Source organism: Amblyomma maculatum, chromosome 9 (assembly GCF_055883805.1).
Source record: "Amblyomma maculatum isolate TAMU_Amacu chromosome 9, ASM5588380v1, whole genome shotgun sequence".
NCBI lineage: Eukaryota > Metazoa > Arthropoda > Arachnida > Ixodida > Ixodidae > Amblyomma > Amblyomma maculatum.
Window position 1 is genome coordinate 13,965,128 of NC_139352.1, and position 15,062 is coordinate 13,980,189.

The 15,062-nt window shown below is 44.7% G+C and overlaps 1 protein-coding gene across 3 annotated transcripts in view; it reads right to left on the reverse strand.

The window, feature by feature from the left end:
- Window positions 1-1,418: 1,418 nt before the first annotated feature.
- r (carbamoyl-phosphate synthetase 2, aspartate transcarbamylase, and dihydroorotase rudimentary) overlaps window positions 1,419-15,062 on the reverse strand; it is an 89,930-nt gene continuing 76,286 nt past the window's right edge. For all 3 annotated transcript variants that reach the window (XM_084578211.1, XM_084578210.1, XM_084578209.1), the window contains 4 exons: window positions 14,010-14,165; window positions 11,167-11,268; window positions 9,278-9,372; window positions 1,419-2,555 (listed from right to left, as the gene is read on the reverse strand). In XM_084578211.1, coding sequence (XP_084434337.1) covers window positions 2,453-2,555; window positions 9,278-9,372; window positions 11,167-11,268; window positions 14,010-14,165 — 456 coding nt within the window. In that variant the 3' untranslated portion in view covers window positions 1,419-2,452. The remainder of the gene's footprint in view (window positions 2,556-9,277; window positions 9,373-11,166; window positions 11,269-14,009; window positions 14,166-15,062) is intronic.

A 15,062-nucleotide genomic window follows, 5' to 3' on the forward strand; every position in this document is an offset into this window, starting at 1 on the left:
TGGATACGCCATGGAGCGTTGGTCTGCTGGCTCGGAAGTACGCAGGAGAGACTCCCACGTCTTTGGGGTGTTTGAGTTGTCTGTGTTGTAATGTGTACAAGTCCACACCATGCGTATGAGTGGCCGCGGAGTTCAGCAGTGTTCAAACATGGGGTCTATCTGTTCCGGAAAGATCCTGCTGTATAAGAGGGGGTGTGGGAAGCTGCCAGTTTGTAGTTAGCGCCATTGGACGGCCTCGAGTCTCGTTAGACACCAGACAAGGACGAGAAACACACACTCAAGGGCTCGTGTGTCTTCTGGTCTTTGATGCATCACTTAATATCACTCCAGAGCTGCCATCATATTAAAGAGTATATCGACTAAAGATAGCAAGATGTTGCGCACGCCGCATGCGGGCAGTGGCAACGTAGGGCCCTCCTGACTGCAATGTAACAAGATAGTTTCAGTGTAGATAGCAGTGTAGTGCTGTGCCATTCCCATCATTGCCATGTTGTTTGTTGCTGCAGTTAAAGTTTACCACACAGCAGTGCGAAAACAGCAAGATGTACCATCTGTTGAGTAAGTACCACGAAGGCCCTAGCTGTGCCTGCAACATCTTGAACCGTGCAAGGCTTCCATGCAGCTGGAGACTCATCCTTCAGTGCATCATCCGAGCAGCAGTATGAGAAGTTATTGGACACCTTCAGCATACCATGTATTGCCTGCCATGAAAGTGCCTGCCGCCAGTGTACAAGTTGGAAATGTCCTGAGCAACACTCAAGATTTAATGCAAGCATAAAGCACATACATGCAGAATCTCAAAGGCAGCATGAATTGATTTTGCAATGTTTTTACAACATTAAACTGGGAGGACTGCAACCTACATTAAGAATGAAACTGAATAGTAGTACACTCTAAACTCTTCCCCGCCGGGGTGGCGCAGTGGTTACGGCGCTCGACTACTGTTCCCACGGTTGCGGGATCGAATCCTGGCCTTGGCGGCAGCTTTTCGATGGAGGCGAAAAGCAAGGCGCCCGTTTGCTATGAGAGGTCAGTGCACGTTAAAGAATCCCAGGTGGTCGAAATTTCCGGAGTCCTCCACTACGGCGTCTCTCATAGCCTGAGTTGCTTTGGGACGTTAAACCCAACAAACCAACCAACCAACTCTCAACTCCTCTTCCTGTAGTTGCACAGGGCCTCCCTAGAGAAAAAAAGCAGAAAAAGGTGAGCACATTTAAAAGTGGTGGTAGTATAGTTTCCTCTTACAACTGTCCTCTTCAGGTCCATGGACGAGCCAAATGAAGGCACAGTCAAGCATACTTATTTGAGGGTACTTGAAAGGACTGAACTGCAGAGTTCCATGCAAAGCCAGAGCAAGTACTGCCAGAAAACTTCAGCTAAGAAGCCCCACAAGACAAGAGCACTTAGTCAGAATTACATACAGAATTGCAAAAGTAGATTTATTTCATTTGATTTCAGCAATTGCATCAGAAATGACATCATTCTGCGCTCAACAAAAGCAACACCTCAAACGGGCAATACTCCCGAAAAATTGACAAACAGGTGTAAATATAAACATATTCCACAATATGGTCAACATGAGGAATGCTTCCACAGTTTGCACAAAAACGTCAACATGAACAAAAATGGAGCTGGGTATGGCACAGTGGAAAAAGCAATTAACAAGAAAACAAAGGCCAAGCACAGGGTCAAAAAGGCCCCACACTCCAAAATTTTCAGCACTGCCAAATATCAAAATACTGTGTAATAACACCAATTCCATTACAATGCGTTGCTAATAATACGGCAATTGCGATGTATGCAGCTTGAACAGAATTTGAACAAAGCTGCTACAGTAAAAATCTATTTCCATTACATCAGCATGCAACTTTTTAACAGAAGCATCATACCGCATACATATCCTATTAATTCATTTGAAGATTCAATTCAATACATCCTTCACAATCACAGCTTAGTGACTACCTTTCAAATTACCTATGAGCTCCCACTGCCTGGTTGAAGATATTTCATAAGGCGCTATCCTGAGATGTCAGCAATTAAATTTGCTTGAACATTCAGTACCTTCAAGATGGCTGCCCCGGTAAAAAAGGTTACTTGCTGGTTAAGAAACAGAATGAGCACGAAATTGATTTTTGCTTGCAGGCATGCATGCATTTACAGAAAAATGGCCAGCTTTGTATGTGGGTGACTGTTTCGCTGCCCTGAACCAAGGGGCCTTGAAATGTTGCGGTTCAACTATAAATTTGCCAGCTACAGCAAGTACTTTTTAAATAGAAAAGTCATTTCAGGTAAGTTTACGTAATAGTCAAGCACAGGACCTTGTGCCAACAGTCACAAGGCACAAGATTTTCCCGCATATAATCAGTCACGAAGTACGGAGGTCACTGATGAAGAACAAACACATGATACGTCGCTGAGATCATCGCAGGACGTTGCTGCTTCAACGGTGTGTTCAGACGCGTCCAAGCACCATTGCCAGCAATGCCATGCGAACATACATTCCGGCCTCAGCTTGTCGAAAATATGCTGCTCGAGGGTCTGTGTCAAAATCGGGGCTATGGGTTGGCAGCAAAGAAAAAACAACAAAACAATTTAGATTTTTCATTTCAAAGCTTCTGAACACTATGGCCCTATACTATGCGCGCGCACACATGAATGAATCTGTTCCAATGCGGAGGCCACCATAAAAAAAAATGGGTGGGGGGAGAGGGGGGCAGGAGACAGTTTTCAACTACCAATATCTGTGCAGTCCAGTTCTTATCAGTGTCACACCATATCAATGTCCAAGTCAAACACAGTTTCCATCAACAAATTCTTGTTATAGTCTATAATTACCAAACCACTTTTTCCTAGCATTTTTTAAATTTATTTCTGGGAAAAAAGGAAAAAAAGCACGCTGAAAACACTATGAAATATGAACAAAACAGCAGTAGTGAACACTTTGCACATAAACAAAAATGCGCTCAGACAAACATTTTTTTTTTTTTGCTTTGCCACACAAGTGAAAGGTCTTCAACAGGTAGGCTGTTTTGCTAGGCTTTTGATGGGAATGCACAATATGTGCTGCAGCATAATGATGTAATACTACATATCTCTCTTTTGTAGACACTACGTGCACAACTGGTAAGTCAAACTTCATGTCACACGTGATTCTCATTTAAAATCATAAAAGGCACTAAGAGAACAAGCGGAAGTCTCCCCTTGCCAATAACTATTGCAAAGTTAGCTCCTCATTTAAGAACTATGCGCGCCCCACTTTGTATGACGGCTGGTGGGAACCTGTTTTTCCGTGTGCTTCACAGATGGAGGCATTACAAAAATTAATTTCACGTTCGTAACAACATGATGTTATTGTGCCAGCATCGTTTACATATTTTTCTGATCAGCAATGGCTAGTTGAAAACCTCTTTCTGCTGTGGCTTCAGTGGAGAAGCATGTTAGGCTTGCAACATCGGGCGAGTGACTAAATCACCTGGCAGGCCGCACACTGCTGCATGAAGCAGACTCACTGTATGATGTGAATGACTAATAAAAACACTGCTGCTGTGAGTGACAGTTGATCCTAAATAAAATCCAAGCCGAACCACATATTGTGAAATACCTTCGAAGAACCAAAGCAGGCATGTGTAACCCAGATCGTTTTTGAGTGCACAGCCTCAGTACTACCATACCTATTTAGTTGTACAATTTGTGCACTCATAATTTATTAAAAATTAAAACCTTTACTCTCATATTTTGCACTCCCTGCAGAGCTAGGCCATCAGCAATTATGCGGGTGTGCACAGGCCTGGGATTATGCGCACAGCAGTGTCGCTGTGCGTGGCTACAAAGAGTCATTTATTTGTATGTTCGGGCCAGTAACTAAATCTCGAAATGTGTGCTTGCTCAGCTCACTAAGCTCGTTCGTGCTCGACGTCGCTTTTCTGGATGGGCAGATGCAGAATTACACTTCCAGTGAACTCCAAGGAGCTCCAATGAATCCGAAACTATCAAATTGATCGAGTTTGGTTAGTCACAAGAGCCCTGAAAGAGGACTTATTCTTATTACCACTTATCTCCACTTGCCTCTGGCCGTTATCTCTGCAATTGTATTGTTGCGAACCTAATGCTCCAAGCTGTGCAAATGCCATCATTCCATAAAGAGAGTGAGGCGATGGGGTAGGGAGGAGAAAGAGGATGTGTGTGTCTGTAAATTTACTACAGTGAAAGCTCGTTAATTCACAACTCGTTAATTCGAACTTTTGGATAATTCGAAATAGTCATCGTGGTCCGGTCAGCAGTGCATAGAAGTCTATGCGCGTAACAGCTCGTTAATTCACTCAAAAATTGGCGCCGCCACCCATAATTCGAACTGCGCGCCGCCAAGCGGCGCTGTTAAAAACCATCGTTGGAAGCTTTCACGGCAGAACGATAGATGGCACAACCATCGGGGCGCAGCTAGGGTGCTGGAACAAGTACTAAACAGTCTTTCCTGCCGCGACTCCTTCGAGGAACAACGTTTTAGTGTTATCGACCACGGTTTCGTGTTGCATTTCGTGAGCCCTCGTTTTGCACGCCGCTTGTTGTGAGCTTGTGTCCGCGAGATGTGTTCGCGTGGGAAATACTGTGCCAAGACGGTGAAGGAGAAAGTGGCTATTTTACGCGAGGTGGATGAACGGAAGGCCAGCAAAGTGGAAATCGCGAAAAAGCACGGGATTCCACCAAGCACGTTGTCGACGTACGTCCGAAATAGGAAGGCCATCGAGGATGCCTATGAAGCCGAAGATTTCGCCAGCAACAGAAAAAGGCTTCGGTTAGCCAAGTATCCGGAAATTGAGACCGCTGTGATCACGTGGGTGAAAGAAATGAGAAGCGCTGACATTCCACTGAGCGGCCCAATTATCATGGCGAAGGCGGCCGATTTCGCCCTGCGCTTGAATGTGGAAGATTTTGTCGCCTCCGAAGGATGGTTTCACCGCTTTAGAGACAGACATAATCAGAGGGGGAAGAAGACTCCCTGCGTCGCATTCGCATGCTAGAAGACCGAGTGAGTACGGTAGCCCTCAGAGAGAAGAAGCAGAAGATGATAACAGACTTTTTTGCTAAATAAATGTTTTTCGTGCCCTCCGGGCATCAAACGCCTTCATTTTTGCTCACTTTCATTAGTTCGAATTTTGGTTAATTCGAACTGGCCTGGCGGCCCCGTGGAATTTGAATTAACGAGCTTTTACTGTAGTATATTTTTGAGCCAACTTTATTTTTCTGGCAAGTAAGGGGTACAAGTTAAGGATTAACGCTGTGCCTTTTTGGCATTTTTAGAACGTAGTTGAGGATTCGCTGGAAACCCGTCCGGTGAGAGAAATTCAGCATGTTAAAGAAAACAGCACTTGCCGAAGTCACAGAGGGAACGAAAAAAACACACAAAACATAGACATTGACGTTTCGGCACTGCTATGGGTGCCTTTTTCACAATGAAGATGGAACGAGATGGGCCGTTAGCTATGAAGCGAATGTTGCGTACCATGCGCATGTACATCTCATGTTGATTTCCCCGCGTCCTGTTTATCGTTTTGCTTATCATTTGGATGTGTAATGATTCCTTGAGTAGGCGGGTAGATAAAAGTTTTCTCTTTGAAGTATCTGTGCGGAATCCCAGTCAATCAGGTGACCTATGTCTTGATTGTGCTCTGCTAGAGCGTTAGAGGTCACCTTTTTGTTCTTCACGTCACGCTGGTGCTCAAAATGTCTTAGAAAAAAATTGCGTAATTTGCACATTATAACCATTGTTATTTTAAACAGTGCGAACAGAAAGACACAGGACAGTATACAAGGAAGCCACAGTACAAGCGCTGACTCACAACTCGGCCTAAGCCTTTACTCCAAGGCCATCAGTATTCACAGACTACGAAGAATTCAATCAACGAATGAGGGACATTATTGGTGTTTTTGCCGAGTGTGGATCTGGGCTGGAATTTACTGTTGAAGAACCAGTGGACGATCGGTTACAGTTTTTAGATTTACTGATTCAGTTCGGTGAGGGTCATGTTTGTTGGGAATACAACCCGAGATCGGTGAAGCCCTTGCTAAGTTCCAATTCAGGGCATTCCAAATTAGTGAAGAATGGGATGATCAACACATGCTTGTTAAATGCGTAGAAGAAATCTTGCTACTACGGCATGGGCAACAGTTTTGAAAGCCAACTGACAAGAATTGCAAAAGCCGGTTATCGGGAGTCTGTTATTAATGAGGCCAGTTGCTGGTTACTGAAGAGCCTTAAAAGAACGCTCAGATAGAAATCCCTGCTTAACATGGGTGAGAAGAAGAGGAAGGTTGCGGTGGTACCGTATGTGCACAGAATTTCACATGGCCTCAAAAATGTAGGCAAGAGGTATGGTGATGATGTCGCATTGACCGCCCCGCTCAAGATGAGGATTTGCCCGGCTATTCACAGGGCTATTCACAGGGAAAGAGAATCGAGGAAGCAAGAAAGTGGGGTAAAACATAGAGACCCATTTGTTAGATGCAAGACTGGTGTTGTGTACAGCTTTCCACTTTCTTGTGGAGCCTGCTATATAGGACAAACAGGACACTGTATTAACAAGAGACTACTGGAACCCCGGAACAAGTTGGAAAGTGGCAAGGACAATACATTTCTGGTCTCGCATTGCCATTCCTGTGAAAAAATGAAGGAGAAGAAGAAGTGTACTCCTATGTTTAACCAGGTTAGGATTTTGTACTGCCACAAAGAAAAGTTGACGAGAGAAATAGCTGAAGCATATTTTATTTCAAGGGACAATAACTGTGTCAGCAAGACTTCTCTTGCTATTTTAAGCAAAGACATTACTTTTTTGAGTGACTTTTTGTGTAGCGGGCGAACCCAGGGGTTGTTTCACGTGATTGCTTCATTTTCATGTTTGTTGTTATCTGGGCCTTGGAGTAAAGGCTTAGGCTGAGTTGTGAGTCAGCGCTTGTACTGTGACTTCCTTGTATATTGTCCTGTGTCTTCCTGTTCACGCTGTTTAAATTAACAATGGGTGTTTACCAACTCGCCCAACAAAGTATCTTGGTTGCACATTATAACTTTAATTTAAAGAAAAAAAAATTAGAAGGGTTCAATGCGGCTGAACTGAATATGGAGCGAAAGCATTAGCTGTAGGTGACCGAGGGTTGTCCTTTTTTTCTTTTTCTTCTTCCCCAGCCCACATATAAAGCCCCGCTTTAACCAAGCTGTACAAACGTGCCTTAATGGCCTCTAGGGGTAACGTGAATGCCAGGGTCCTGGCAGGCTGATTCTGACACAATCGTCCCATGTGAAACAAGAGACCCAAGTTGGCAGCTCCTGCCAGGGAACCATGGACATGGCACACAGCGACGAGTGGCTAGACCTGGCTGAGTATTACTTTCGCAATAAAAAAGAGGTGCGCAAAATATGCGAGTATAAGTGTTAATTCTGGTCAAACAAAAATAGAGGCACTTTCAGAACACGGAAGGAAAAGAATTATAATTTTGGCAGGGAGAGTAGCAGATGCATTTATAACATAAATGCATAAGTTTTGCACGATTTCTGATCATACAACGGCTGGATTACATGACTGTTTCCTGTGGCCCCCTGATAGTCATATAATTGAGGTTCTAATATATTTATATGCAGAACAATAAAAGAAATAAGGTCTTTACATTGCTCTTCGCATTGCGCAAAAATGACTGCTTGAAAAGCTTAACATATGACGTTTCGAAATCTGTAGTGTACTGTACACCAGCTTTCACTGAAAACATGGGCTAAAAACTATACTTTTAAGTCTCCAAAATGGACTGAACAAGAACATAAGAACTTAAAAATGTTAGCTTGCATTAAGCGTTCTATTTTAGAATCTGGCTTTGCGGAAGCAAGTACAGTGAAAGCTCGTTAATTCACAACTCGTTAATTCGAAATTTTGGATAATTCGAAATAGTCATCGTGGTCCGGTCCGCAGTGCATAGAAGTCTATGCGCGTAACAGCTCGTTAATTCACTCAAAAATTGGCGCCGCCACCCATAATTCGAACTGCGCGCCGCCAAGCGGCGCTGTTAAAAACCATCGTTGGAAGCTTTCACGGCAGAACGATAGATGGCACAACCATCGAGGCGCCGCTAGGGTGCTGGAACAAGTACTAAACAGTCTTTCCTGCTGCGACTCCTTCGAGGAACGACGTTTTAGTGTTATCGACCACGGTTTCGTATTGCATTTCGTGAGCCCTCGTTTTGCACGCCGCTTGTCGTGAGCTTGTGTCCGCGAGATGTGTTCGCGTGGGAAATACTGTGCCAAGACGGTGAAGGAGAAAGTGGCTATTTTACGCGAGGTGGATGAACGGAAGGCCAGCAAAGTGGAAATCGCAAAAAAGCACGGGATTCCACCAAGCACGTGGTCGACGTACGTCCGAAATAGGAAGGCCATCGAGGATGCCGTCCACAATTGCAAACTGCTTCCACCACTGTGGCTTTGCTGCCGGAAGTATGAAAGAAAGTGGCGACGATGGGAGTCCGGAGCCTCTGCCTGCGGCTGTGCGTGCTGTGCTGCAGGACGTCAGTTTTGATGATTACGTTGGAGTAGACAGCGATGCAGCAGTGTGCAGTGCCCTAAGTGATGAGGACATTGTCGCTGAAATTGTTGGGGAGCAGTCTGTCCCAGAAGAGGCAGAAGACGAGGACGACGAGGAGGAGCAAGAGCCCGTGCGTCCATCCGCGGCAGAAGTTATGGGAGCGCTGAATGTCGCGCGCCTTTTCTTCAGCTTTGAAGAGGGGGAAGAAGACTCCCTGCGTCGCATTCGCATGCTAGAAGACCGAGTGAGTATGGTAGCCCTCAGAGAGAAAAAGCAGAAGATGATAACAGACTTTTTTGCTAAATAAATGTTTTTCGTGCCCTCCGGGCATCAAACGCCTTCATTTTTGCTCACTTTCATTAGTTCGAATTTTGGTTAATTCGAACTGGCCTGGCGGCCCCGTGGAATTTGAATTAACGAGCTTTTACTGTAGTACCATGTGTACTCAAGGCAGAAAGCTGGGCTAGTTGGTGTGTCATCATTAATAAAAAGACTAGCGCATTTAACACGGACACAGACATAAAGGAAGACAGGATGAGCGCTAATCGTCCCGTTTTCTTCAATGTCTGTGTCCATGTTAAATGCGCTAGTCTTTTTAAGTAATGATACCATGTGTACACTTGTGTACAATGCGATCCGACAGATTTTGCAGATGATTATGCATGCTCCTAGTTATACCATTAGTCTAAATAAATTAAATTTCGCATCAGCATACCCACCTGATTTCAAATACCCGCGGGAGAGGATGCATCACAATCATGCGCTTCTTGGCCTTTGTCATCAGCTGAGGTGTCACCACGAAGAGGCCACAAGCCTGCGCAGGAAAGCAGAAGAGAGAGAGAGAGAGGGGGGAGGGGGGGAGATGGAAAGGGGATTAAAACTGCAGAAGCACACTCCTGAAATACAACTTCATATGGGTAGTCATGAACTGACCATTGCACTAGATTCATCACGAGGCACAAATTGGGCACACAAAACGAGTTTTCTTAGAACAGATAAATCAGCAATGGCACTTATTTTGTGCATCATACCTAAGGCATATGTTTCAAAACATAATATCCTACACTGTGAATTTTCACGCCAGATTGGTGATACCCAAGGATTTAGAACAGTTCGCATGAGCTGCTGCCATCTGTGCTGTAAATCAGCTATGTCCATTCCCTTGATTTCTCAGCAGCACATTCTTCAGCGTTGTGCAGAAAACCACGATGGAAGAGTCATCTTTCACCAGAAGAATGCACAGCTGTTCACCAAAATTAATAGCCTGAAAAGTTTGCTCCCAAGCTCCAAAAATGGTGCTGATCCTAAGCTTTTAATGATGAGGATGAAAGTCAATCTCATCTTTATGATACTTGAAATGCGGATGATTTATGACAAACCACACAGCAATGTACAAAAGAAAGCCAATGGACTTTATGGCAAAGGCTGTATTTTCTGTTGCTGTATAGTGCACAGATTAGGGAAAGTGCCATTCACGCAATTAAGTGGCTCGATGATGTGACACGCCAATGTATCATGGGGCAACAATGCCTGTGTCATTAAAGTGTTCATTCCTAACAGACATTAAAGTTTGACATAATGGAAGGCAACAATTCTTGTGAGTGGCCTTCGGATGTCCTCAAGTAAAAGGGAGATGTTAAACGAAGATCTACGAGTGAAAATTCAGCCAACTTTCAGTCATTACCAAGCAAAAAGAAGCAACCTAGCTGATGCATCACAGTGTCCCGAGAAGATTGCTCATATTCAAGCTTAGATGTGGCGATAGTAGTTGTGGTTTCATGATGATCGGCTCAACCTCTACACTGCACTTGCCTTAAGGTGGTGGTCATGGGACCTTTCTCGATGTTGGCGTCCCAAGTTTGAATCGTGTGATCATCTGCGATAACTTCAAAATGTAACTTTGCTAGCAATAAAAGTGTCTTTTTGTGCTTGTACAAACACCACCATAGCTAGAAGTTATGGGGATAAATTTCTTACCTAGAAAAACAACTGGGTGGCATTGTCCTAGACACCCCTTCAAAAGTGACCACTGTTCCCTTCACTTGCATTAGGTCTATGCAACACAGACACAAGGTGCCTCTTAACTGCACTGCGTGAGCAGTTTACTGTTGCAAGTCTACCGGTGCAGATCTGCTGTGAAAAGCTTAGCAGGGTTTAAAGTCGGGGGGGGGTCTCGAGGGGGTCTGAGACCCTCTGCCAGTATTTGGGAGGGGTCCGAGACTCCTTGCGCATGAAGGTACTATTAAGGACTGCATGAGTATGAAGCCGGCTGTCACCTTTTAATCCTGTCAGTGTTTGTTAGAACATTTCTCTGTTGTTTCAGCCATTTGGCAGTGAGTTTTAATAAGAACCATTAACATATTTTCTATAACCAGCGACGGAGAAAAAATGTCTCCGACTTGTATAAAACGATGTGTGAAGCAGGCCACCAGCAGCTCTCTCTCTGTTTCTCTTTCCACCTGTGCTGAAATCAGAGACCCCCTTCTAATGGTGACAGACTTTAAAGCACTGAAGCTTAGTCTACTATCAACCCTGACATACTATCATTCCAGAATATAACAACTCTAGGATGCAGCTGAATGCCTCAAGCATCACCGTAGGAACGCACCTTCTCGTACTCTTCAGCACTGCTGAAGCGCTCCTTTTGAATCCTAGTCATGTAGAGCACATCTGTATCTGGCAGTGCAACTTCTAGGCTTTCCATGTCCTCCTGTTTGAAACAAAATGGGACATTAAGATATGGTTTCACCGTGACAGTACGTGCAACAAACATACAAGAACTGTTAGTGTAGTAAAATAATTGTTAGTAAAAAGGAAAAAGTAAATAATATTACATTCATGCTGCAAAAATGTGAAACCATGACTGCATTTTTTTTTTCTCAGCTCATTTGTGCGCAGTCATGCAATTAATGAGAGGGGTCAAGGGAATGTGCTACCTGGTATGGCTAGCACAGGCTAACGAGAATCTGTTCGGCACACCGTGGTTGGATGTAACATTTCGGGCTCTGAAGGCACCATCCCAGAAGAGGTAAGTTAAAACCAAAACCAGGTGAAGCAAGTGTTCCATGAACGTTAGCTTTGAAAGATTTTGAACGCCAAACATTCAGATTGAACTGAATACTTTGTTATTTGACCGAATATTCAAAGTTTCGGAATATCTGTGCAGGCCTACTGACCTTTTTTTTTTTTTTTTTTTTTTTTTTGCATTTTTCCTCTTTGACTGTACCCTGCATTTCTTAAACACTGGGGTACTTGCAGTGAGTACAGTGCAGTCCACTTATAACGATAGCAGATATAATAATATATCGCTTATAACGATCGAATTCTTAGGATTTATCAGTTTTCCCATTGCCCCTATGTAAAAATAAACCAGATGTAACGACAGATTATTGGTGGTATATCAGATACAATGATAGCTTCATTGCAGCCTGGTAGATGTTTACCACGAAAATTTGCCTGAATGTTTGATAAAAATAAAATACTACGAAGAGAATGATGTGAAAAATCTACACACGCGGCGAAAACGGATTGGTATGGAGAAATCCGCGAGGGCCACTGCGTGCTCTGAAATGGGAGCTATCATCACCACAGTCACTGCCTGTCGCCACGCAAACGGTGCCTTCGTACTATACTTGTCATCGCCGATTGTGCATCTATGAAAGATGCCGCCGACCACAACAATGGCGAGATAGCTCTCGAGATGAAACAGCAGGGTTTCAACGTTAGAAGTCTCGCAAAAAAATATGGACATTTGCACTCTACGATTTTAATGGTCATCAAGGCTGTGGATGTCCTGCATTTCATCCAGTCTCTAATCGGTTTCATGCACGCAAAAAGGACTACCGCTAGCGTTCACACTACTAGAAGCTATGCTCACAGTGACTGTCAAGCTTCAGCTGCTGCTCAAGGGAGCTGCTCAAGTTAATTTAAGGCTATTGATGTACCCTGTGCTCTTTACTACAATTAGCATTGTTTAACCAGACTTATTCATCGCTGGTAAGTAGGCAAGCCTACATACATGGGACAATATGTGGATGTGTGCTTTTGTTTGTTTTTCTTTTTTTTTTCTTTCAGCAGTCCAGATCTAACGATAATCTGTTATAACGATAGAATTTTACGGTTTTCTCATTACTGTTATAAGTGGACTGCACTGTACAGTGTTCATGCATGATTTCATGCTATTCTGACTTCAATCTTACTTCTTTTTCTTTTTTTCAGTGCAGAGATGTCCTTTTCAAGAAGTTTAGAGCCCAGGGCATTTGCTTCTGAGCTACACCATGCAACTTGTAATGCACTCCTAATGTTCCCAATCTCCTGGGGTATGAAGGTTTTTGTCCCATCCTCTCCGGCGGGAAGGATGTTCACGAATGCTAAAGGAGCGCCACTACACAGCTTAAAAGCAGACCTCTGGCCTCTAAACTTTCAACAAAGACTGTACACAGAATCTTTCATTGAGGTTAAGACTGCGTTTGAAATAAGCATCGTGCTTGGCTCTCTAGCCCTGTATACATGGACTCGACAGCACCGGGTCGGGTAAGCGTCGAGTAAGCGAGGTCACCATTACTCGACCTGATTGGTGTCTACATGAACTCGCTTTCTAGCGAGTAAGTATCGCAGCGGCGCGTAGCGTCGAGATTTGAAGTTATTGTGCAAGTTTCTTACTCGTAATTGATTCCGTTGCCTTTTAGTATAGAGAGCTTCGATTATTATTTATTATCGTTGATGAGGGCTAAAAAGCCTTCAACTTCGCTGATGCTCCTCGCCGTTCCGGTTGCTTTTTAATCCCAGAGTTCGCCATAACTCGACTCCCTGACTCGACAGTGTCTACATGCTTTTAGACAAGCGGGTCAAGCGAGTTAACCTACCCCCTGCAAGCGAGTTAACGCGACCCGCTCCGTGGCTATTTTACTCGACCCGACTGCGTATAGCGTATACATGAACCCGACAACTGGTTTTTTACTCGACAGGCTTACTCGACCTGACTCTGTCGAGTCCATGTATACAGGTCTTCTGCACCCCTCATGCTCACGCTGTCGTCTTTAGTCCTTCTCTGCAGAGTTAGCTGAATGAGACAGTACATCTCGAGTAAGCGAGTTCGGTGTAGCAATTTCCCACTAAGCATTACTTAACACTCGTTCTCGCATATGCTGTCGAGGTGCAGCCAACAGTGTGTGGGTTACTCAGACACTCTACTATTACTGCTGCAGATCAAGGTGTTGACATGAGTGAGACTGCAGCCATCAGTGCAAATGTATCTAAGGTGCCTTCTGGTCCTGAAGAGCGATTCTTGAGCTGTGCCACGATCTGTGAAAGGGACACTCAATGACTATGGTATGCACTCTTATGCAGTGCTGTGCGTCACACTAACTGCGACAGTACACCTTTGCCATGCCATATACGCATTGCCATGCATCGTTGTTGCTATTGCCAAGGTCTTCATGTGTAACTTGCCTGGGAGATACCATGGGAAGCGACGACGTCACGTATAGACTGTGGCATGCCCAGGTTGGCGGGTGCGACATAGCGCAGGTGGACATTATAGTGGGTAAGCAGCCGTGCCAGGGAATGCACCGTGCGACCGTGCTTCAGGTCGCCCACCAGGGTCACCTGCACACATCCACAGAGTGGCAAAGAATTTGGTGAGCCGACCATCTAGAGAAGAGAAGACACTGCCTACAATTCTAAAGTTGGCATATCACTGGTTCTAACATATTGCCACGTGCCTAGCGCCGCGCGGCCGCCGTGCTTGGTGCTGGACACTCATCGGAGCTAGAAGCCCACCTTATCCTTGGGTCTTACCTTCACGATACCGTGTACCTTCACGGCTCCATGTGGCTTGAGTCGTGACAATATAGATGAAGCTGAAACTGCCACTCCTTTAAATTTGTGCAGAAAGTTACCTTTAAAGGCGTGTTCATACTAGGCTGATACGACGGCGCTACCGATGCGGCGACAGCGCGACGATGACGTTAGCACTCAGCGAGCTGGTCAGCTGATGTGTTCATCTGTCACACTAGACTGACAATGATGTATCGTCGTAGTGCGACAGGCTTTTCAGGCCAGCGACGCCGACGAAACGTATTGGCAGATGGGTCGGCCGATTGTTCCTCGGCAGATCGGCGAGCAGGTGATAATTTAATGCCGACTAGAGACATACGGTGCACAGCTGCGATTCTCTCTGCCTTATTAGCCCTAAAATTAAGCAGAAAAGAGGTGGCATTTGATATGTTCACACTGCTACAACTCGAGCTCGAGAAGAGAAAATATTCAAGTTAAGTAGAGCCCAGCATGCAATTTTTGCCATGCAAATGAGCAATATGTGTCTGCACACAGATGTAAACAGCAGCACCGATGACATGCAGTCATTGTCATCTGAGCATTCTCGGCAGAATTTCTCGCTCACACAGGAAATGCCAAGTGCATTGCATGAGGTCTTGAAGCATTAATTCAGTGAATGCACGAGACATAGTAAATATCGAAACCAGAAGCACCGCTTGCAGCAGA